General features: G+C 55.4%; 1 protein-coding gene and 1 long non-coding RNA gene across 6 annotated transcripts; one reads left to right on the forward strand and one right to left on the reverse strand.

Annotated features, from left to right (window-relative positions):
* Positions 1 to 1,863: 1,863 nt before the first annotated feature.
* On the reverse strand, positions 1,864 to 13,659 carry RNH1 (ribonuclease/angiogenin inhibitor 1). Of its 5 annotated transcripts, none has more exons than XM_060158057.1 (11): positions 9,758 to 9,969; positions 7,469 to 7,554; positions 7,205 to 7,310; positions 4,459 to 4,629; positions 4,051 to 4,221; positions 3,432 to 3,602; positions 3,181 to 3,351; positions 2,918 to 3,088; positions 2,489 to 2,659; positions 2,160 to 2,330; positions 1,864 to 2,071 (listed from the first exon to the last, which is right to left on the reverse strand). In XM_060158057.1, exons 1-11 carry the CDS (start codon positions 9,952 to 9,954, stop codon positions 1,984 to 1,986), a joined length of 1,674 nt encoding a protein of 557 aa, XP_060014040.1. In that variant the 5' UTR covers positions 9,955 to 9,969; the 3' UTR covers positions 1,864 to 1,983. The 5 variants fall into 5 exon arrangements, with proteins under 5 accessions (XP_060014040.1, XP_060014036.1, XP_060014039.1 ...); XM_060158053.1 differs by lacking the exon at positions 9,758 to 9,969 and adding an exon at positions 9,438 to 9,555 and having other exon boundaries at positions 7,441 to 7,554; XM_060158056.1 differs by lacking the exons at positions 7,469 to 7,554; positions 9,758 to 9,969 and adding an exon at positions 13,576 to 13,659.
* On the forward strand, positions 9,564 to 10,767 carry LOC132525484 (uncharacterized). Its single transcript, XR_009542254.1, has 2 exons — positions 9,564 to 10,046; positions 10,287 to 10,767. It is a non-coding gene; the product is annotated as an uncharacterized LOC132525484 (long non-coding RNA).
* Positions 13,660 to 22,094: the final 8,435 nt, after the last annotated feature.

The raw sequence follows: 22,094 nt of genomic DNA on the forward strand, positions 1-22,094 counted from the left end.
AGTCAGCCCGCCGCCTTGGCCACCCCGAGCCTTGGTGCCCAGACGGCCCAGCCCAGGCAGCAGCGTCTCGGTGCCCCTCTCCGCTCCCTGGGCCCCGCCGGTCCCCCACGACCTTCTGGCGGCACGTGTGAAGGACGGTCGTCCAGGGACGCCCTGGCGTGGCTGGGAAGGGGCAGATCCGCTTCCTCGGGAGCTTCCATCTGACCCTCCAACCTGGAGGTGCGTGCACAGGGCTGCCCGCACGTCGACTCAGAGACTCCAAGGCCTGGTGCCCGCCGTCAGGAGGGTGGGTCGTGAGGGAGGGTCTCTGTGGCCCAGGGTTGAGGTCACCCCCACGAGCAAACAGAACAAATAAAAGCCACGGTGACGGCCTGCAGCTCCGCAGCTCCTCGCTGCCCCTCGCCCCTGCCCCACCCTGTGCCGCCCAGAGGGCAGCTGGGAGCCACTTGGGCTGGACACCTATCCTGGCAGACGACCAGAGGGCACGAGGGTCGCCGGCCCCCCGGCGCCTCCTGCTGCATCCGCCCCTCGGGCCGGTCCCAGGGAGCTAGTTCTGGGCGGGGTGTGGGTGACGGCACACTGTCTTCAGGCTTCACACGCACCGGCGAAGGGAAGCGCCCCGATTTCCGAGCAAGGGTGACACTCCCGACCTTCCCAAGGGCAGGGCCTCTCAGAGCGCCAGGGCCTTGGTGGTGGACTTGTTTCCTTAGTTTATTTTCCCGTAACTATTTCTAGGGAGAATTTCAAACCTAGGGCGGCGGTTGTGAGGACGGACAGCGGCGTGCCTGTGCCCCCACCCCACCCTCTGCTCTTGCGTTGTGCTGTTGAGCTGAGTTTCTCAGCCTCTGGCTTCCGCGGGCTTCCTCACGTCAGGGGTGTGACCCGGGGCCTCAGTGTGCCCCACCCCACCTGCTGCTGTCCGAGTGTCACCTTTGATCTGGGTTTAGGGCCGACGCCTGTCCCAACACTGCGGAGACACCAAGTGTCCTGTCTGCCCACCTCCACCCGGGGTTCTCGGCGTCACAGGGTTCAGTCGCTCTGGTCCCAGATTACCTCATTCCTGTGGCCTGTGCTCTCCCTGCAGGGCTGGAGGCCCGTGTTGCTCACTGGTCCCAGGCGTGGCCCCCAGGAGCGGTTTCTGGCCCACGGTGGGTGCAGGTTCCCCTGGAGCGTCTCCCGGGTCCACCCAGTCCTCCACAAATCCTGCTCTCTTCTGGGGGCCCTGGGTACCTTCAGGGCTTCGTCGTGATGGCAGGAAGTTACTGCCCAGGCGCCGACCCTCTGAAAGCTGCCCAGCGTCACACCTTGATCGTGCTGCTCAGGACAGGTCACCCCTACGCTGTCCGCCCACGGCCAGACGAGGCCAGTGAGACGGAGCAGACCCTGCCCTTACGTCCACAGGGCTCCAGCCTCCACCAGGAGAGCACTCGGGAGCCAGCCGTCAGCAGGCTCGGCCAGGCCCTGGGAGCAGCTCCCAGCCGGGCTTTCCGGCCCACACACAGGAGGTCCGAGCACGCTGCCAGCCAATGACCAACGCTGCTGGCCAAGGTGAGCCAGGCCCCGAGGCCAGGGGCCACGTTCTGGTGCCCCTTAGTGCAGGCGGGATGCCGTCCTCACAGACCCGAGGCAGGGAAGGCCTGTAGGACGGGGTGGCCTACGAGGCCGCAAGGAGCAGGACCCCGCCAGCACCTGGGGAGCTCAGACCGGACCCCCACGGAGGACCCCGCTGGGCGCAGCCGCCACCAGGCCCGGACCCCCGACTTGACTTGCCTAAGGCTGCTACGTCTGTGGTGCTCACGAAAACATCGCCCCCCTTGACACCAGAGCCTCGCGGGGACCACGAGAACAGACAAAGACCCCTCCTGCCAGAAAAGCGTTTTAATAAAGTGCCTAAAATGCTCTCCCAAAAATAAGCTGATTTAAGCTCTTCTCTCGGTTAAAGCCAGGACTCCTCGTGGGAGGAGGGCCGTCTGGGGAGGGGCGTCAGGAGATGATCCGCAGGCCGGGCTTGCTCCCCTCCAGGGCCCGCAGGCGCTCCTCCACCACCTCCGTCCAGTAGATGTCGTACAGGCTGCAGGAGGGAGGGGGTGAGGTAGCAGCAACACCCCCCACCCCGCCCCGTGTGCCTCGCCTGTCCCCCGCACCCCAGGGCCACTCACACCAGCTGCTCCAGGGCGCAGCCGGGCTGCTCCAGGCTGCCCAGCAGCTGCAGGACGCCGGCGTCACCCAGGCCGTTGTTGCTCAGGTCCAGCTCGCGCAGGCTGCGATTGGTCAGCAGGAGCGAGGCCAGGCCTCCACAGGCGCCGTCTGTCACGTCACAGTCCCCCAGCCTGGGCGGAGGGCAGGGCCGAGGTCAGGTGGAGGGTGCGCCCCCAGGGGGCTGTGCAACCAGGGCCCGGGCCCTGATCATGGAGCGCGAGGGCGGGTGTGAGTCCTCGCGGCCCCCGCCCTGCGCGCGGGCGGGCGGGGCGCCCCCCAGCAGGCTCACCAGAGCACCCTCAGCGTGGCGCCGGGCTGGCACAGGGCCTGGCTCAGGGCTCGGACGCCCGAGTCGCCCAGCTGGTTGCTGCTCAGCTGCAGCTCCAGGAGACGCTTGTTCTGGGTCAGCATCGAGCCGAAGTGGTGGCAGCAGGCGGCCGTGAGGCTGCAGGACTTCACCCTGCGGGCGGCAGACGGGGACTGGGGCCACCGTGGCCCACGCCACTGGGGTGCCCCGGGAGGGCCCTGGGGATCTGAGCGCCAGCGCCCCGCCCCCGCCACCGAGTCTGCCTGTCTTCAGTGGCTCCACCTCGGCGCACACCCGCCCCGCCCCCGGGGGCACCTGCACCTCGCCAGCCCCCGGCGCTGGCCCCCCCGGGCCACCCAGGATCCTCTGCATGGGCCCTCCCATCCCCTGGTGCCACGCGGGCCCCCTCACCACAGGGACTCCAGCTGGCAGCCCGGCTGCAGCAGGCTGTCGCACAGCAGCCGGGCGCTCTCGTCACCCAGACTGTTGCCCGCCAGACTCAGCTCCTTCAGGGTCTCCTTGGCCTGGAGGATGCGGCAGAGGTCTCTGCAGCCACTGGCGGTGATGTCACACTCCCAGAGCCTACAGAGGTGAGTCCCCCGTCAGCACAGAGAGGCTCCCAACGCGTCCTGCCACCCCCAAGTTTTTGTCTGCCCAGCCGGAGGCCAGCTCACCAGAGGGTCTTGAGCTGGGAGCCGGGGCTCAGCAGCCCAGGGCACAGCTCCGCGATGCCTGCATCGCCCAGCGGGTTGCTGCCCAGGTCCAGCTCGTTCAGCGAGGCCTGGGAGGCCACGATCCCACACAGGTCCTTACAGTTGGCCGGCGTGAGGCCGCAGTTCTCCAGCCTGGGGGCACGAGAGGCGCTAGGAGCTGGGGCGCCCCCCCCAGCCCCCGCCCTGCCCCCCAGCCCCAGCCCGGAGCTTACTTGAGTGCCTCCAACTGGCAGGCGGAGTCCGCCAGGCCCCGGCACAGCTCCCGGATGCCAGCCTCGCCCAGGTCATTATTGCTCACCATGAGCTCCTTCAGGTCCCGTGTGGCCCTGAGCACCGCGGCCAGGGGCTCACAGGCCGCGGCCGTCAGGTTGCAGTACTCCAGCCTGGGGGCGGGCGGGCAGTCAGCCCCTCAGCCGCAGGAATGCGGCTTGGCCCAGGGGGCACCGGTCTGGGTCTCCTTTCCCACCCCAGCCGTGAGGCCTGCGGAGACCGGACGGCTGCCTGGCGGTGACAGCACGGCAGTGGCCGAGGGGCCATCTCCCTGGGTGGCGGGTGCCCAGAGACCCAGGAGAAAGACACCCAGCCCGAGCTGGGGCTTTCCGGCTTGGCTTCCTCCCTCTGTGGCTGACCCCGTCTGTGTGCTCACTCGGGGTCACAGGCCAGCTGCCAGCTGCTTTCAGAGGCCACAACCCCAGCCTCAGGGAAGAGCCCCTCCTCGAAGCTCCCTGCAGCCGATGAGCTGGGGAGGGGGCTTGCCCAGGGCAGACAGCCGAAACCCAGGGGACGGGTGGGTGCGGGCACCTCAGGGCCCCGGGTGGGGTGCACACTCACTGCAGCTTCTCCAGGTGGCACTGCGGGTCCAGGAGCCCCTCGCAGAGCAGCTGCAGGCCGGCGTCACCCAGCGGGTTGTCGCTGAGGTGCAGCTCCCGCAGGGTGGACAGGGAGCGCAGCACGCCGGGCAGGACCCCGCAGCCGGCCTCCGTCAGGCAGCAGTTCTGGAGGCTGGACACACGTGGCCGTCAGCGGGCCCCACGAGCCGGCTGCGGCTCCCACGCAAGACGAGCCACCCTCCATCTGCCGGAGCCCAAGCAAGGCGGACACAGAACTGCCGCCACCACACACATCCCCACGGGGGAGGCCAGGCAGCCGGCCTTGCAGGAGGAGATGCGGGGTGGGGGCCGCGAGAGGGCTCAGGTGTGCCTCAGGGCCCAGAGCCCAGGAGTGACCGGCATGGCTCACCTGAGCTTCTGGATCTTGCAGGTGGGGCTCTGCAGGCCCTGGAGCACCAGGTGCACGCCGCCGTCGCCCAGCTCATTGGTGCGGAGGCTGAGCTCCGTCAGGGAGGGGTTGGCCCGGAGCGCGGAACCGATGTCCTTGCACCGCACCTCCGTGAGGCCACAGTCGTCCAGCCTGCAGACAGACACTCAGTCACTTCACACAGCAGGTTGTGACCCATTCTTGGGCCAAGAACTCGACGAGGTGGGTCACAACCAACACATCTTAAAATGAAAGAGAAAAAGCGCATGGATCGTCTCGTAAAAACTGTTAAAGATACTGGCGCCTATATGGACGCGTATCTCCGCATCTTCCCCGGGACACGGTCAGCGGGCACAAGTGCCCCTCCACCCCCAGGAGAGAAACCAAACCTGGAGGCGGCAGCTCGAGGGCAGAGCCCGGCTGAAGAGGCTCGGAGAGGCCAGCGTGGAACGTGCCAAACCCTGACCCAGGATCACGTCCACCGATTAAGTGAACCACTGAGTCAATACAGGTGGAAGGAAAGCCAGCTCTTCCTCAGAGAATGACAAGTGATAAATGTGGAAGGAATGAAAAAATTAAAAACCCCAGTGAGGCAGAGTCCCAGGAACACTTCAGGCCAAAAACCCACCAACAGCTGCGACGATCAACAGGCAAAAAGTCCGAGCAGAAACAGGACGTGAGCAGAGTCTGAAGGGGTGTCACGCCGAGAAGTGGCAGGCACCCGCATCAGGTGGTCACGGCGACCATTAGGGGTGACCACATGGCACCGCTGTGACAACACCTCCCACGATACGATACGCCAGGCAGGACACAGCGTCATTTCTGTGTTGTCTGTGGCCAAAACGTGTGACTCGACCCTGAGAAGACGCCAGAGGCCCTTTCACCTGAGCCCAAGTGAGCGGACCCCAGAGGCAGGCGGCCAAGGACAAGGCGGGACGGAGGGACCATCACAGACAGGAGGGGCCGTGGAGACGTGGCGATGATGCCGTGGCGGGTCCCGCACGAGCCGGGAACAGGAGAGGACACGCACGGAAAAGCCAGTGACATGAGTCAAGGCGGCCGTGTTGGGCTCTTCGCTTTGACCAGCGCCCCAGGCGACGGGGCATGGGGGACCCTGCACTGTCTTTGTGACTCTTCCATAAACCTTCCATAAAACTATTCCATAAAACTATTTCAAGTAAGTTCAAAAGAAGAAAGATAAGCAGGGACTTGAGGACACAGGGAGGGGAAGGGTAAGCTGTGACAAAGTGAGAGAGTGGCATGGACATATATACACTACCAAACGTAAAACCGATAGCTAGTGGGAAGCAGCCGCATAGCACAGGGAGATCAGCTCGGTGCTTTGTGACCACCCAGAGGGGTGGGATAGGGAGGGTGGGAGGGAGGGAGACTCAAGAGGGAAGAGATATGGGAACATATATATATGTACAACTGATTCACTTTGTTATAAAGCAGAAACTGTAAAGCAATTATACTCCAATGAAGGTGTTAAAAAAAAAAAGTAAAATGACACATGTAAGAAGCTATTTATTATAGCATTGTTTATAATAACAAAAGGTTAGAAGCAATTAATTGCTTTGGAGCCCTAATAAGAAAAAAAAGTGGCTCTAAATGCCTGGGTAAGATTTCCAAAATAGATTAAGGGAAAAAGGAAGGTTATACAACAAAGTGAAGCCTACGCTGCTATTGCTATTTGTCTAAAACCGAGGGGAAAAGAATTGGAAATCTGCTAACCTCGCCCTTGCCGCTCCGCCGCACACGCCGTACTTCGGAGAGCTCACCATTCCTCAGTGTACCCTTCGGGCACTGCACCTTCTTAAACGCTGTTCCCACTGCTCTTCCTCCCAGCCCTCGCCTTCCTGCTGGCCCTTCCCAAGATACTCACGCGTATACACATGCTTCCTTGTATTAGAAACACAAATGGCATACTGTGCATGCTGTTCTGCACTTTTTTTACTTAATACACACTTGCACATCAAGGGCTGTCTCATGCTATTTTATAACCGTATACTTCTCCACTGAACAGATGTATCATAACTGATTTAATCAGTCCCCTATTAATGGATATTTCCATTGTTTCCTATCTTTTGCTATTAAAAATAATGCTGTAATGAACATTCTTGTGCATATGTTATTTCACATTATATCTACGGAATTATACCTGGGGGCTAAATTCTTAGAAACAAGGGTAGTTGATGCAGAGGGCAACAGAGTGGACTGGGCACAGGAGTAAGACTTTTCACTGTATTCCCTTTTGTGTCTTTTTGATTTTGTACCATATGTCTTACCTATTCAAAAATAAAATATTTTTAAATCCAAAAAAAAAAAGATAAGCAGGCAGGCACTCATCTCTTGCTCGTGAGCCCTGAGGAACCTGCGGGTTTGAGGGCCTCAACAGCAGAAGTCAGCCTGGACTTGGATTCCCAGCCCGCAGCCCGGCAGGGGCAGAGGACAGGCAGTGCCCACAAGAGCTGGCTGTGGCGACTGCATTTCCAGGGGAAGGGGACGAGCGGAGGAGACCCTGGGCCAGGTTGCTCTGCCCACCAGGCCTGGGCCAGAATGGGTTTACATTCAAACGGTTGGAACAAAATACAAAAGGAGTCACATTTTATGCCACGTGAAAATCATACAAAATTTACATCACGCTTCTGTAAGTGAAGTGACCTGGGAGCACCCCTCACCCCCTGCGGGGTGATGACCCCGGGGACGCAGGCACGGCTGGTCCTACCTGACCACCTCGTACTGCTGGATCAGAGGCAAGAGCTCTGTCCACCGGGCGTCACTCAGCTGCTCACACTGGATGTCGAGCTTCATGGTGGGAGGCGAGGTGTTGCCTAGACACAGGCAGGGGAGAAGGAGAGGATTTCAGCCAAACTCTCAAGGTCTGACAGGCCAGAGATCCAGTGGACGGAAGACGTCCAAACAGGACCCCAGGGGACATTCCAGGAGAAGCCACAGCCTCACCGCCTGCTTTGTTTCCCTTCTTCAGCACCTTTATCCACGTCAGCCTCCAGAAGCAGAAATGGGAGAGGGCTCCCGGGCAAAGACTGCCACGGACCGCAGAGCTGGGGGACGTGGCTGCGGGGACAGAGGCCGCTTTCACCCCCCAGCCTCCTGGGCACCTCCCACCCGAGGAAGGGGAGACCGGCGCTCACCGCCCGAAGCCCTGCCTCTGCCTTGCCAGCAAGGACAGGTGGCGGGGGGCGGGGAGAGGTGGCGCCTGTGGGCCCGGACAGTGTGCAGACCCCAGCCAGGAGGGCGCAGGGGCCCCAATCTGTGACTTCTCCCCTCCGAGAACAGGAAGGCAGCACACAGCCCCACCTGGCCGGCATCCACAAAGCCAGACGCACCCAGGATGCCAGCACCTGAGGCCTCACTGCCCTGAAGCAGCCCTGTCAGGTGGTCAGCCGGCAGTTCCTGAGGGGTACCAGCCACAAGCGCCCTGGCCAGGACAGAGAAGGCGGGGCGGGGACCCCAGGTCCAGCGACCTGCGCGCCGGATGGTGCCTTCATGGGTGGCCGCCCGGGGCGCCTGTTTCCATGAGCCCCTTCTGGGCCTGGGACTCTGGACAGGACACGTCCTCTGCCCAACCCCGGCTCAGCCCAGGGACCAGCCCACAAAGAAGCCAGTCCACCAAGCAGGCTGAGAAAAGAGGGAGGACTCTGGCCAGCAGGTCTGGGATGGGAGGTCACAGGCCCTGAAGCCTCACCAGGGCCACACACAGCGCCTGAACAAATGAGTAACCAGAGCCCCGGGCGGGTGCCGACTGTGGCCCTGAAGGGGGGGCCAGCAGGAGAGGAACCCAGCGGCAGCCGTGAGCTGGGGGGTGCCCGGGAGTGGGGCAGGGAGCGGGCTTTCAGTCAAGAGCAACAGGAAGTTCAGTAAACACCCACGCCTGGAAGCCATGCCTTTCCAGGTCTCTGGAGACAGGATGACTCAGACCCATGTGAGGTTCCCGGTTCCCCGAAACCCCCAGATTCCTGAGAACAATGCTTCACTCATGTTTGTGTCCGTGCCTGGCACAGCCCCGGCCTTGCTGAAGAGGGCATGCCCCCTGCCGGGCCCCGGCTGGTTCAAGCCCACAGCGGGGAGGAGGGCCAGCCCAGGCAAAGGCTCTAGGTACATTCCTCCTGGGAGGCCCCTGGTGCCAATGATCAGGTAAGATTCGGATTCGCGTGTTCATGTCCCAGCAGAGAGGCCTACTAAGAAACTGAGGCGAGGGCACGGGTAACTGGCCACTTCCCGTACCATCCCAGGGAAGGGCCATCCCAGGGAGACACCGCCCAGCCCACTGGCCAGAGCACGTGAGCAAAACCAGGCCTGCCACCCACCCCCAGCCCAGGGTGTGGCCACCCAAACCCTGACTCAAAACCCTCAGTCATCGCGAGAGAGGGATCAGGGGGAGGGGCCCCTGAGGATCTCCAGCCCCGACACCGCTCCCCCCGGCTGCTCCCTCCCAGAATCCAGTGTGACATTAGGGGACTCGCCTCTCCAGAGTAGGAAACTGATACCCGGCAGCTGCGCCCCCCAAGCCCCCAGACTTGACTAGACCCAGAGTATCCCTTTGGTTGGCCTGCGGGCGTCTTAGCCTCCAGAGGACACGGATCCCTTTGAGAACCCATGTAAAAGTGTTAACATCCCGCAAAGATGCCGCGTGTACAGCCTTCCTCACAAGCCCCCAGTTACGGTGCCTGATCTGGACAGGAACAAGCACATGTCCGGCCCACGGCCTCCCTGGCAATCAGGACCCCCACCAGCTGGGCTGCTCCCCAGGCCCCAAGTTGCGGATCCAGGATCTCAACAACGGCCCCTAATTAATGCTTCCAAGTGCGGGGACAGGGCGCTGCGCAAGACCGCGCCGGAAACCAGGAGTTGCGTCTTCTCCGCCTCAGCATCCGGCCCGGGCCTTCCCTGGAGCGGTGCCCGCGGCCCGCCCCCCGCTACCGGCGCAGCTTGGTTACCTCTGCGAGGCGCGGGGGGTGGCGGGAGGCAGGGGCGCGCCGGGGTCCGCGCGGAGCAGCCCGCCGCCGCCGCCGCCCTCCACGCCCGCCCGAGGCTCCGCATGTGTCCGGGGGTCGGAGGTCAGCGCGGGGTCGGGCCGGGGCCTCTCCAGGGAGAGGCGGGCCGCTCAGAAGCGCGGAGAGGGCTCCCCGCGCCCCCGGCCCCCGCACTTTCTCGGGTCCGGGGACCGTCCGCCACGCGGTCAGCGGCTGGGGGACCCCCAAAACGCCGCGCCCCCCTCGCCGGCCCGCTCCCGCTCTGTCCCGACCCCGGACCTCACCTCTTAGGCCTCCACCGCAGACCAGAGAGCAGAGCTGCGTCTTCCGCCCGGGCAGGGGGTGGGGTCACGTCCTGGGGCGGGGCCTTGGAGAGTGGGGGCCGGGCGGGCCCAGAGCCCCGCGCCAGGTCGCCCTCGCCGACCGAACCCCGGCTGGAGGACACTAGACCCTGGGAAGGGCCCGCCCGACATCCCTCCATCCCTCCCCGGCTTGGCCCCGGGTCTTTTTCTGAGACGCGCGCCGAGCCAGCGCCCACAGCTAAGCCTTCGCCGCTTTCCGCTGAACTCTGGGGTAAAAGTTGACGTCCCAGTTTGATTTTCCACTTTGTCGCCCAGAACGGGGGCAGGCCACCTTGAGGGGAGGAGGCGTCAGGCGGAGATGCGGGCGCAGGCGCGGGGAGCCCCGACCACCCCCAAGGAGACAGAGGCCGTCGGGGCTTTCTCTGCGCCCTCCCACCAGCAGGCAGTACGTGGGAGTTTCCCAAAGCACAGAAATCGAATATCTGAGACACTTCTTTTTGCTGCCACACAGGAAAAGATGGAAACTATCTGTCTTGGCTGTGATGAAATGCGTCAGTGTGTAAGCAGATACGGTAGGTTTCCTGGGAGAGAGAACCAGGCATGGCTTTCTTAACAGAAGCCATTTTTTGGCCTAAGCCGTTTTGTGATCTAAGCTGGGCCACAATGCTTTGCCCTTGAACAGGTCTCAGTAATTGATGATCTTAAGGGAACAAAAGAACGCAGAAACAAACGACTGTAATCAGACAAGAGAAGTAACAACAGCAAAAATAATGTTCCAGTTGTAAAGACTCCCGGTTCTGTTTCAATGGTGACGATTAGCCTGAAGCCGCAACCACCAGACCTACCGGAATCTAAGGGGTGAAGATGACCTTTTCTGACCCTCCTGACTTCAATCAAATGAACCCAGGACTCTGCGGGGAGACACTGCTTTGGAGAAGATCCCCAGTGTTCCCCTTACTTGCAGCCAGAAATAAACCCTTCCTTTCCGGATCTGTGGCTTGGCTGTGTCTTTTGGCTCAACACTCACCACAAGGCGAAACGTCTTTCGGGCAACAAGCGTGGCATCTGGCTTATGTAAAACACTACACACCCCTGCATTTCTGTGTATCGATCAAGAGGAATATTCATGCATGAGCTTAGGAGACATGTTCAAAATGTCTTTTTGCAGCATTTTGCAACTGTCCAAACCTGGAAACAATCTAAATGTCTACCAGTAGGAAGATGGTTAAAGGCTTCATAACACACCTGTTTTGCGCCCCTCTTGGCCTAGCCATAACCAGTGTCGTGGCTGGACTTGCCCTTGTGATTGCAAGGCAGCCTTCAACAAAGACCATTAGGAAGCTTTGGGAAAAAAAAAGGTTTATTACTCACATGTGTTGGAATGCACATGGCATACCTGGGGCCACAGAGCGAGATGGGGAGGGGGCGGGGGGTTGGGGGCAGGCGGCTAGGGTTCTGCTTTAACTGGAGTCAAGGTTGGCGGCCTAGGGTTTCGCAGGCTCACTATTGGTAAACTTAAAACATCAGAGCTGGGGCTTCCCTGGTGGTGCAGTGGTTGGGAGTCCGCCTGCCGATGCAGGGGACACGGGTTCATGCCCCGGTCCGGGAAGATCCCACACACCGCAGAACAGCTAGGCCCGTGAGCCATGGCCGCTGAGCCTGCGCGTCCGGAGCCTGTGCTCCGCAACAGGAGAGGCCACAACAGTGAGAGTCCCGCGTACAGCAAAAAAAAAAACAAAAAAAACAAAAAAAATCAGAGCTGGAATTTACAGCAGCAGAAGAGAAAAGCACATGTGGCCCAGATGGTCAGTTATTGAAACCAACCAAGATCTCTAAATTTAACAAAGGAACCTCAGGGAGCTGACCAGTTGCCTGGGGGCTGGTTCGTTGTGGGAATAAAGGAAGGGTTACTCAACTTGGGGAGAATATCCGGCGGGGCCAGTCCTTGCTTGTGTAGTTTGTAAGGGGTCAGGGCCACCAACGTGGGGCCAGGGGTCCTGGAGAGACCAGTGGCTTCGCAGGTTTGGGCCCCCAAGGCACAGACACCCACCCCCGCCCGACACCATGAGCTCCCGCAGAGCAAGTGCAAGTTGACAAGTTGTCGAGTGAAGACAGTGCGCAGCTCTCCCCCACCCTGATGCAGGAGGATGAGCGTGGTGCTGGGTTTCTGGCAGAAACTCCTGCAGGCTGGGGTGGGTGAGGATGCAGCAGGGAGAGGGGAGGGGGCAGAAAGAGGCCTCTGGGTGCACTGGCATGCCAACCAACTTTAACATGATTTTTATCACAGGAGCAGTATGTGCTTTTTGTAGAAAAACCAGAAGAGATAAAAAAAAAAGGCCCAAGAATGCCCATCTTCCAGAGACAAATGATCTGACATCTGTGTATCTGCCCCTGCTCCTCCTGTACACACAATACACAGTTTTAAAAATAAAAATGAAATATAAGCAATAGTAGGCAGAATAATGGCCCCCAAAGATGACCACGTCCTAATCCCCAAACCTGTCAATAGTTACCATAGATGGCAAAGGGGTCTCTACAGATATGACAAAGTTAAGAATCTTGAGATGGGGGTACTGTCCTTGATTACTTGGATAGGCCCAATGTAATCCTGAGGGTCCTTAAAAGAGAGGCAAAAGGGTCAAAATCAGAGAGGAAGTGACAATGGAAGCAGAGGTTGGAGTGGCTGCGCTTTGAAGATGGAGACAATCAGCCTCTAGAAGCTAGAAAAGGCCAAGAACTAGATTCTCCCCTGGAGCCTCTGGAAGGAACCATTCTGTGGATACGTTGATTTTTAACCCCCTAAAGCCCATTTCTGACTTCTGACCTCCAGAATTGTAAAATATCTAGTCTGTAGCAACTCAACTACAGTAGCAGTAAGAAACTAATGCATTAGGGAGCTGCTATATTTCTCATCTAAGAATAGATATGTATACACGAATATACACGTACGTGAATAGATATGCATGGAAGCTAACCTTTAGTGGGCACACTGTCACCGTTCGAGTGTATTCAATCTACTCAACCAATCTCCACAAGCTGACATTTAGACTGTCTCAGCCAGACCTTGTGACAACCCGAACTCGCGGCCCTCGAGGTGCTGTCCCACTTATGTCCTCTTTCCCACAGGAGCTGCCCACCCAGCTACCCCGGGTCACTCGGGTGACCTAACGGGACAGAACTGCAGGGCGGACACATGGCCATCCCAAGGCCCAGCACCCTATGGGCGCCACCCGGTCGAGTGCTCTCTGCCAGGGCTGTCTGTCCTTCCTGGGGATCGGTTCTTTTGGGGAATAAGGTCGGGGGTTACTCAATTTGAGAAGGAAAGTCTGGCTGAGCCAGCCCTTGCTGGTGTAGATTGCTCGGCGCCAAAGAGCAGACCACCAGGACGCAGGCCACGCAGGCGCAGAACCAGCGCCCCGCGCCGGAGGTCCTAGAGTGCCCCGGGAGGACGGCCGGCGGCGGCGCGCACACGCAGAGGCGAACTCGGACGCCCTGACGTCATCGGAGCGCGCCGACGTTCCCTGGGCGGTGCCGCGGCCTCGGCCCGCGCGGACCCGCCTCACTGGACCCGCCCCCGACAGGACCCGCCCCACAGGCCCAAGGAGTGGGGCTGACCCCCCGCCCAGGGGACCCCTCGCCCCACGCTGGCGCGCGCGCGTCTCCCCGGGCTGCGTGGCCTCAGTGGCGCCCGGCGTGCGTCCACGCGCGGCCCGACCAAGACCGGCGCCGGTAAGGACTGACCCCGGACTGGTCGGCCGTCTGTTTGGCCCACCCGATGATGGACCTAGGGAGTGACTGACCTAGACACGACAACGAACTGTCCCTGGCCTGTTGACCGGGAGGGAGACGGCCTACTTCCGACCGGGGGGGCGGTGTCAGGACCAGCGGTGGGGCGGGGCCTCGCTGCGGCGAGGCAGCAGGAGGTGGGCGGGGCCTCTAGGGGCGGGGCCTGTGGGCGGGCGGACAGGGGCGGACCTGCGGACAGGGGCGGGCCTGCGGGTGGGGCGGGGCCGGCGGGTGGGGCGGGGCCAGCGGTGGTCCCCCAAGGCGCCCTCACCGCCTCCAGCCCGGCTGAAACTGATGGGCGGACCCGCGCGTGCCGTAGGTGGGCCTCGAAAGTCGGACCCGGTGAGGATGAGGCCTAGCAGGGCCCGGGCCGTGACATTAACGTGGCGTGCAGCGGGTCGGTTCTCTGACTTGGAGCAAAGTCTGAGTGTCGGGATTCTGCGAGCACCGACAACTAGAGCTGGAGAGTCAGACACAGACACAGACAGTTGGTTTCGGAAGAAAGTGGCAACTCTGTTAATTAAGGCAACGTTTGTAATCTATAGGTAATGTTTCATTCATCTAATACTGTCAATGAATGTTAACAATTCGTGCCTCACCTAAATGCATTTCTTCCTAAATATTTAGTAACTCCTGTGTGCCTGGCTGTGTTGTAGCTGCTGAGGATTCAACAGTGAGTAGAGCAGACAGAAATCCCTGATGGAAGGAAACTCGGGAGGGGAAGGACTGCGCCACCAGGGAAGTCCAAGTGTATTTCTTTTAAAGTCCTTGCCTAATAGCTCCATTATCTGCACCAGGCCAGAGAGGGTTACCTGCGGGGACTGGAGCTGGTGAGGGGTGTGGCCAGGTGTCCACAGACTGAATGAAACAAGTGGTGCCCAGCCAAAGGACATAAAATTGAAAGCTGAGTAAAACACCTGAGGAGGGGAAGGAAGGTCTGGAAGTGCCTTTCCCCTCATTTTCTCACCGGTATTTGTCAATTTTGAGACACCCCCCAAAGTTGAGGGTGCAGTTTACCACCATACATGTGCTGGCCACAGTGGGGGGCCCTTTGGGATTCACTGGAAGTTATGTCATTCTTGTTATTTTTGAACTTACCTGATTCACCTGGTTGAGTCCTTTTCTTCCTTCCTTCCTTCCTTCCTTTCTCTCTTTCCTGCATGGCTGCGGGATGTTAGTGCTCCAACCAGGGATCAAACTCGGTCCCTCTTCAATCCTAGCATTTTCAAACTTCTATCTGGGGTCACTTTTTTTTTTTTTTCTCCATGGAGAACACCTTCTAGTATTTCATTTGGTATGGGTTTCCTGGTGAAACCAGGAAACTGGATTCTGCCAGGTTTTGTTTCTCTGAAAATTTTTCTGTGCATTCTTTATTTTTCAGGGACATTTTCACTGGGTATAGATGTATAGGTTGGCATTTATTTCTGTTAGCATTCTGAGGATGTTATTCCATTGTCTTCTGGTTTCCATACTTTCTGTCACTCTTATTGTCACTCCTTTGAAGATGACATGTCTTCCTGGGTACTTTAAAGCTTTCCTCTTTATTCTCAGTCAGCAGGTTTACTATACTGTGCCTGGATGTGTTTTTCCCTGTATTTATCCTTTTTGTTCCTCACTGTGCTTCTAGAATCTGTAGCTTGATATCTTTCATCAGTTTCAGGAAAGTCTCAGCTCTTATTTCTTCAGATATTTTGGATGCCTCACTCTCTGCTCTTCATCTAGAATCAATTAAAAATATGCTTGAGGGCTTCCCTGGTGGCTCAGTGGTTAAGAATCCGCCTGCCAATGCAGGGGACACGGGTTCAAGCCCTGGTCCAGGAAGATCCCACATGCCACACAGCGACTAAGCCCGTGTGCCACAACTACTGAGCCTGCGAGCCACAACTACTGAGCCCATATGTCACAACTACTGAAGCCCATGCGCCTAGAGCCCATGCTCCACAACAAGAGAAGCCACCACGATGAGAAGCCCACGCACTACAATGAAGAGTAGCCCTCCACTCGCCGCAACTACAGAAAGCCCGCGCGCAGCAACGAGGACCCAACCCAATTTATTTATTTAAATAAATAAATAAATAATAAATATGCTTGATCTTTCCACTGTACCCACATGTCTCTTATGCTTTTTATTAGATTTTATATCCTTTGACTCTGTTTCGGTCTACATAATTTCTTTTGACCTGCCTTCTGGTTCACCGATTCTCTCTTTATCTTTAGATCTGCTGTCAAAACTATCCATTGAGTCCTTAAATTTAGTTATTCTATTTATTTCTTTTAGAATTTTCATTTGTTTGTTTTTGTTTCCAGGTCTCCCCCTCCCCACATCTGTTAATCTTGCCTTTTGCTCCTTGAGTACATTAAATGTATTTCTTTTTTTTTTTAATAATAAATTTATTTATTTTTTTTTGGCTGTGTTGGGTCTTTGTTGCTGTGTGCGGGCTTTTCTCTAGTTGCGGCGAGCGAGGGCTACTCTTCATTGAGGTAGCTTCTCATTGCGGAGCACAGGCTCTAGGCACACAGGCTTCAGTAGTTGTGGCATGCAGCATCAGTAGTTGTGGCTCGCAGGCTCAGTAGCTTTGGTGCATGGGCTTAGTTGCTCCGCGGCATGTGGAATCTTCCCGGACCAGGGCTCGAACCCTTGTCCCCTGCATTGTCAGGAGGATTCTTAACCACTGCACCACGAGGGAAGTCCAAGTGTATTTCTTTTAAAGTCCTTGTCTAATAGCTCCATTATCTGCACCTCTGTTGGGTCTGTTTCTATTGCCTGTTCTTCTTCATCACATCTTATTTCCTGATAATGCCTGGTTACTTTTGATTGAGTGTTGCACATTTTATATTTAAGAAATCATAAAGAACTTGATGATTGGATGACACACTGATGATATTATCTTCTGTTGGAGCAGACTGCCAGGCTAGGAGCACAGGCAATCGTCAGGTCACCTTCATCCTGACGGGTTGGGATCGCTTGAAGCTGAGCTTTGCTTCTTACAGGGGCGTATCTCTTTCCTGCTCACTCTGGCTCTAGTGTATAGCTCTTCCAGGGTCCAACCCGAACCTGAAGGGTTCACTGGCCACCCTTCTTACCACAGCCCCTGGGCTCTGTAGCAAGTTTTGATCAGCTTTTCAGCCTCACAGCTGCTGTCTCCAAATCAACAGACACTCCTGGTGACTCGTCTCTCAGACTGAGCCCTCTTCTGGGTCTTAGCCCCACAATTCCTCACTGTCTTGGTAGGAGTTCTAAGAGGTGTATGGGTTTTGTCTTGATACTGTTCCCAGCTCTTTACTTCTCAGCAGAGGGTTGACCTGAACCCTCTATTCCACCATCCCAGGAAATGGGGCCACCTCCCTCTTTTCAAGAGTATGAAATGCAACCTGTACTTGGGTTTATACTCCAAGCCCTTGGGAAGCACAGAAATATTCCTGAGAATAGATATGACCACATTATCTTTGCATGTAGGAGTTCCTGATTTAGAGTTAGCAACTCAGCATAGACACCAGGTATGCAGGCTGAGATACCCTGCCCTCTTGGGGAGAAGACTAGAAAAGAGACACAAGGATTTACTGGAGCTGTTAATGACACCAATGTGTGAGAAATATTACATTGACTTACTTTTTTAACTGAAATGAGATATGCTCTGAGATACCACTTGCCCACTTATTCAGTGGCACAGAGACCACTCTGGGCTCCAGGTGCAGCATGGCCGTGATGAAGGTCAGTTAGGGGGCCACGTGGGGGATCAGGGCAGCCCCCCAAATTGGCATTGGGTGGGAAGGAGGAGGGGAGGGAGGCAGAGCCAGGTGTGGGGTGGCTGGGGCTTCCTGGAAGGGGCGCTGTGGGAGGGGCCGGAGGTGGAGGCGCAGGAAGTGTCCAGAATGACCTCACGTGATGGGGGGGCGGGGCAAGGGAGCCCATCTGGGGGAAGAGGAGGAATTGGCTAAATTGACTGGCCGTCTGAGCACAAGGGAATTAGTGGTGCGGCAGCGTTGGCAGAATGGGGGGCAGTGCTCTCTGAGGCTCATGTTCTGCCTTCACACCGGCCAGATCCTGAACTGCGGCTGACATCACGGAATGCCCACTGCACAGAGGCTTACCCAGAGGGGCGTTTAGCATCCTCATCTAGGTCAGAGGTGGACACCATCTATGCTGCCGTAGTAGCTCAGGGCTGGGGCAGCTGTAGGATGGCCATGGAAGCTCCACCACAGGCCCACGGCCCGAGGCAGAAAGGAGGAGTAGCCGAGTGGAGCAAGACTCCCTCTCCTGCATTCCCCCAACACGGACTTCGAGGCGCACACCTGTTCCCCCGGAGCCCCCCCAGCCCCCGCAGTCCCCCCTCCCCTCAGAGCCCCCAGCACCTGGGAGCCCCCTTAGTTCCGGCAAGTTGTGTGGATGGCCTCATGGCCCCTGGAGCAGGGCTTAGGTTCTATCCCGAGAGCAGGAGACCCATCAGGGGTAATTGTGGAGGTGGTCAGGCCAGGGTGTCCAGTGGGAAGAGAAGGGCAGGAGTCACGGTGCTCTGAAGGCATAGTTGACGAGCGTGGTGACAGGCTGGCTGTTGGCATGAGAGGAGGGGTCACTCCGGCATCAGCCTCAGTAGCTGAGCACACAGTAGGGCAGCTTATGCGGGGGTGGGCTGAGGAAAGACCACCTTGCAGTGGGAGGAGTTATTTCGGTGATGTGGATTTGGGGGTGCCCATGAGATACCCGGGGATTTATTGACAGCTTTGAGATGCCTGAGTGGAGGGAGGCCATGGCAACCTGGTGGGTGTTTAAAGCCGTGGGGAGGAGGCCCAGGGCCGACCCTGGACAGATTCCCACCTTCATGGTCAACCAGGTAAAGGAAAGCTCCTTAGGGGGTCAGGGTCAGCTGCCGAGGGCCGGGGGCTGGGGGAGGTGCCAACTTAGTGCGGAGCCTGGCACCCCTCACTCACCTGAGCCCCTCCAGGCGTCAGGAGGGACCCTAGCAGTGGGTTTCTTCAACATGTGTTGTAAGATTTGTCAGAACAAAGCATTTTAACTCAATCAGCCTCTTCCCACTCCAGTATCTCCCTATTATGCGCCCCCTGTGGCATGGAGCACAGGCAGCTGCGGGCATCACCTGGCATCTGGCTGTGGAAGAGCTGAGTTAGGAATATGCCATCTTAACTGCATTTGGACAGATGTTTTGCAATATTTCAATATCAGTAAAAAATTATATCTTCCTGATTTGCACAAATATGAAGGACATTGACTTTGCCACCTTAAATTTATTTATTTATTTATTTATTTATGTTTTGGCTGTGCCATGTGGCATGTGGGATATTAGTTCCCCGACCCAGGATCGAACCCGCACCCCCTGCACTGGAAGCACGGAGTCTTAACCACTGGACCAGCCAGGGAAGTCCCCCACCTTAAATTTACTTGTTAAAGAACTGGGGGAAATTTTAAATACCGAAATATGAAACAAAAGTGCTGGAGATGAGCACTGAAATCAACAGAAATTATTCAGACATTGAGGCACGAAATACAACAGAAGAATGTTGAGATCACACCTTTCATTAAGAGGAAGAGACCGTGTCAAGTAGAAGTCACGGACAGGCTCTTGAATTGTCAGGTGATTCAATTAACGGAGACAGGAGAATGAAGAGAAGAGTTGTGGTTTCCTCCCAGATCTGATCACGAGGAGGAGTGAGGCCGTGGCACCACGAGGGCCTTGACGGCCTTGATGGCTCAGAGCGCCTTGTCCACAGATCCTTGAAGATCTTCAAAGACTCGTCACTTCACAGGAAAGTGGGAGCTCCTCGTACATGGAAGAAACTTGACAGAGCACTTCCCAAATTTACAATGATTCAAAAATGCATGGGCATAACCAATAACACGTTATAAATACCAATGATATAAAAAAGTGTTAAATCGTGGTTGAGAGTCCACCTGCCAATGCAGGGGACACGGGTTCGTGCCCCGGTCCGGGAAGATCCCACATGCCACGGAGCGGCGGGGCCCGTGAGCCATGGCCGCTGAGCCTGCGCGTCCGGAGCCTGTGCTCCGCAGCGGGAGAGGCCGCAACAGTGAGAGGCCCGCGTACCGCAAAAAAAAAAAAAAAAAAAAAAAAAGAATTGAAAACATACACGTAGTATGACATAATTGTATTAAGCTAGAAATTGCTAACAGAAAGATACCATGAAATTCTCCAAACACTTAGAAATTAACCTGTTCACTTCTAAATAGTTCATAGGTCAAAGAGGAAGTCTCAGGGGAAATTAGAATGTATTTTGAACTAAATAAAATGTAAAAATTTATGGGCTGCAGATAAGGCAGTGTTTACAGGGAAATTTATAGCACTAAAAGCCTACATAACAAAAGAAGATTGGTCTCAAATGAATTAACTAAGCATCCACCTTAAGAAACTACAATGACGACCAAAAAATAAAAATAAACCCAAAGCAAGCAGAAGGAAAGAAATAATAAAATAAGCATATATATCAACAAAATTGACAATAGCAGAGAAAAATCAGTAAAACCAAAAGCTGGTTCTTTGAAAATACCAAAATATTGATAAATCTCTAACAATACAGACAAGAATAAAAGAAAGGACATATTTTACCAATATCAGGAAAGAGAGGGTATCACTACAAGCCTCAAAGACATGAAAAGGATAAGAAGGAAACACCACAGACAACTTACACACACACAAATTTGACAACTTGGATGAAATGCACCAATTCTTCCAAAACTACAAACTGAAAAAACTCACTCAAGATAAACTGGATAGCTGGGGTAGTCCTTAGGGTGTGTGTGTTTTTCACGCCACCAAAGACTTGGTTCTCACAGACCAGGTGTCCCACAAGTTTAACTGAATTCTGACTCTGTCAGCCTGGAGATAGCACCAGCTTCCACAGGTTAAGGGCTCAGTCCCACAAGACTGACACCACTTCAGCCGCCAATCCAGGTTCACCTGTGCTTCTGACGAACTGACTACAGATCGGAGGTTCCCAAGACCCCCTCCTCTGGTTGGATTCACTTGCTAGAGCGGCTCACAGAATTCAGGAATCCAGTTTACTTACTAGATCGCGGGTTTATTATAAGGGATATTAAAGGATATGAATGAACAGCCAGATGGAGAGATATGTATATAAGGCGAGGTTTGGAAGGGTTGGAAGGGTTCCCAATACAGGAGTTTCTGTCCCTGCGGAGTTTAGGGCCTGGCCCGTGGAAGCTTTCTGGTTCACCAACCTGGCAGCTCTCTGAACACACTCCTTTTGGGTTTTCATGAAGGCTCCAACCCTCTAATTATGGTCGGTTCCCCTGGCAAAAATATCCCCATCCTTAGGGGATTTCCAATAGTCACCTCTTACCATAAACCCAGTAGTGGTGGAAAGAGACTTGTTATGAATAACAAGACACCCATTTCACTTCGTGGCTCTGAGGGATTTCAGGGACTGAGGCCAGAAGACCAAATATTGTAACAAAAGATGCTCCCGTTGCCCTTAGGAAATTCTAAGGGGTTTGGGATGAAGACCAAAATATATATTTATTATAAATCACGATATCACAGTCCTGTGACCATAAAAAAAATGAATTTGTAGTAACACTTACTGAAAAAGAAATCTCCAGGCCCAGATGGTTTCAATGGCAAATTCTACCAAATATTTAAAGAAGAAATAACAATAATACTATGCAGTTTCTTCCAGAAAAACAGAACAGGAGGGAATATGTCTGAACTCACATTTTGAGAGCAGCATTATCCTGAGCCCCACACCTAAGAATGCCAAAAAGAAAAAGAAAATTACAGATAATAGCCCTCATAAGCCAACTGCAAAAATCTTCAACAAAATATAATCAAATCAAATCCTGTAATATATATAAAGAATAATGTATCACAACTAACTGGGATTTATCCTGGGAATGCAAAATTGCTTCTTTAGTTGAAATCTGTCATTACAATTCATCATGTTAATGGCCTAAAGAAAAAGATCACACGCCATGTCAATTGATGTGAAAAAAGCATTTGACAAAATCCAACACCCATTCATGATAAAAACTCTCAGTAAAATGGAACAGAGGGGAACGTCCTCAACCAAATAAGGGTCATCTACAAAAACCTACAGCTTACATCACATGTAATGGCAAAAACTGGACATATTCCCCCTGAAATTAGGAACAAAACAAAGAAATCTACTCTTACCATCCTTATTCAACATCATACTGGAAGTCTTAGCGACCCCAGTGAAAAGGAGATAAAAATACAGAGATTGGAAGGGAAGAAATAAAACTGTCTTTATTCACTGACGATCTGATTATCTGTGTAGAAAATTCCAAGGACTCTGAAAGAAAAACTTGTAGAACTAATTCACAAGTTTGGTAAGGTCTTAGCATGCAGGATCGCAACAGAAAGATCATAATTAGAAACCAGAAAATTTTAAAATAACATTTACAGTAGCGCCAAAAATCAAATACTAGGTATAAATCTCCAGAAAACATGCACTGGATCTGTATGTTGAAAACTACAAAATCCTGAAGGAAGAATTTTTTTTAGCTTTTTAGAATTATTTTTTT

This window comes from Lagenorhynchus albirostris, chromosome 9 (genome assembly GCF_949774975.1).
Source record: "Lagenorhynchus albirostris chromosome 9, mLagAlb1.1, whole genome shotgun sequence".
Taxonomy (NCBI): domain Eukaryota; kingdom Metazoa; phylum Chordata; class Mammalia; order Artiodactyla; family Delphinidae; genus Lagenorhynchus; species Lagenorhynchus albirostris.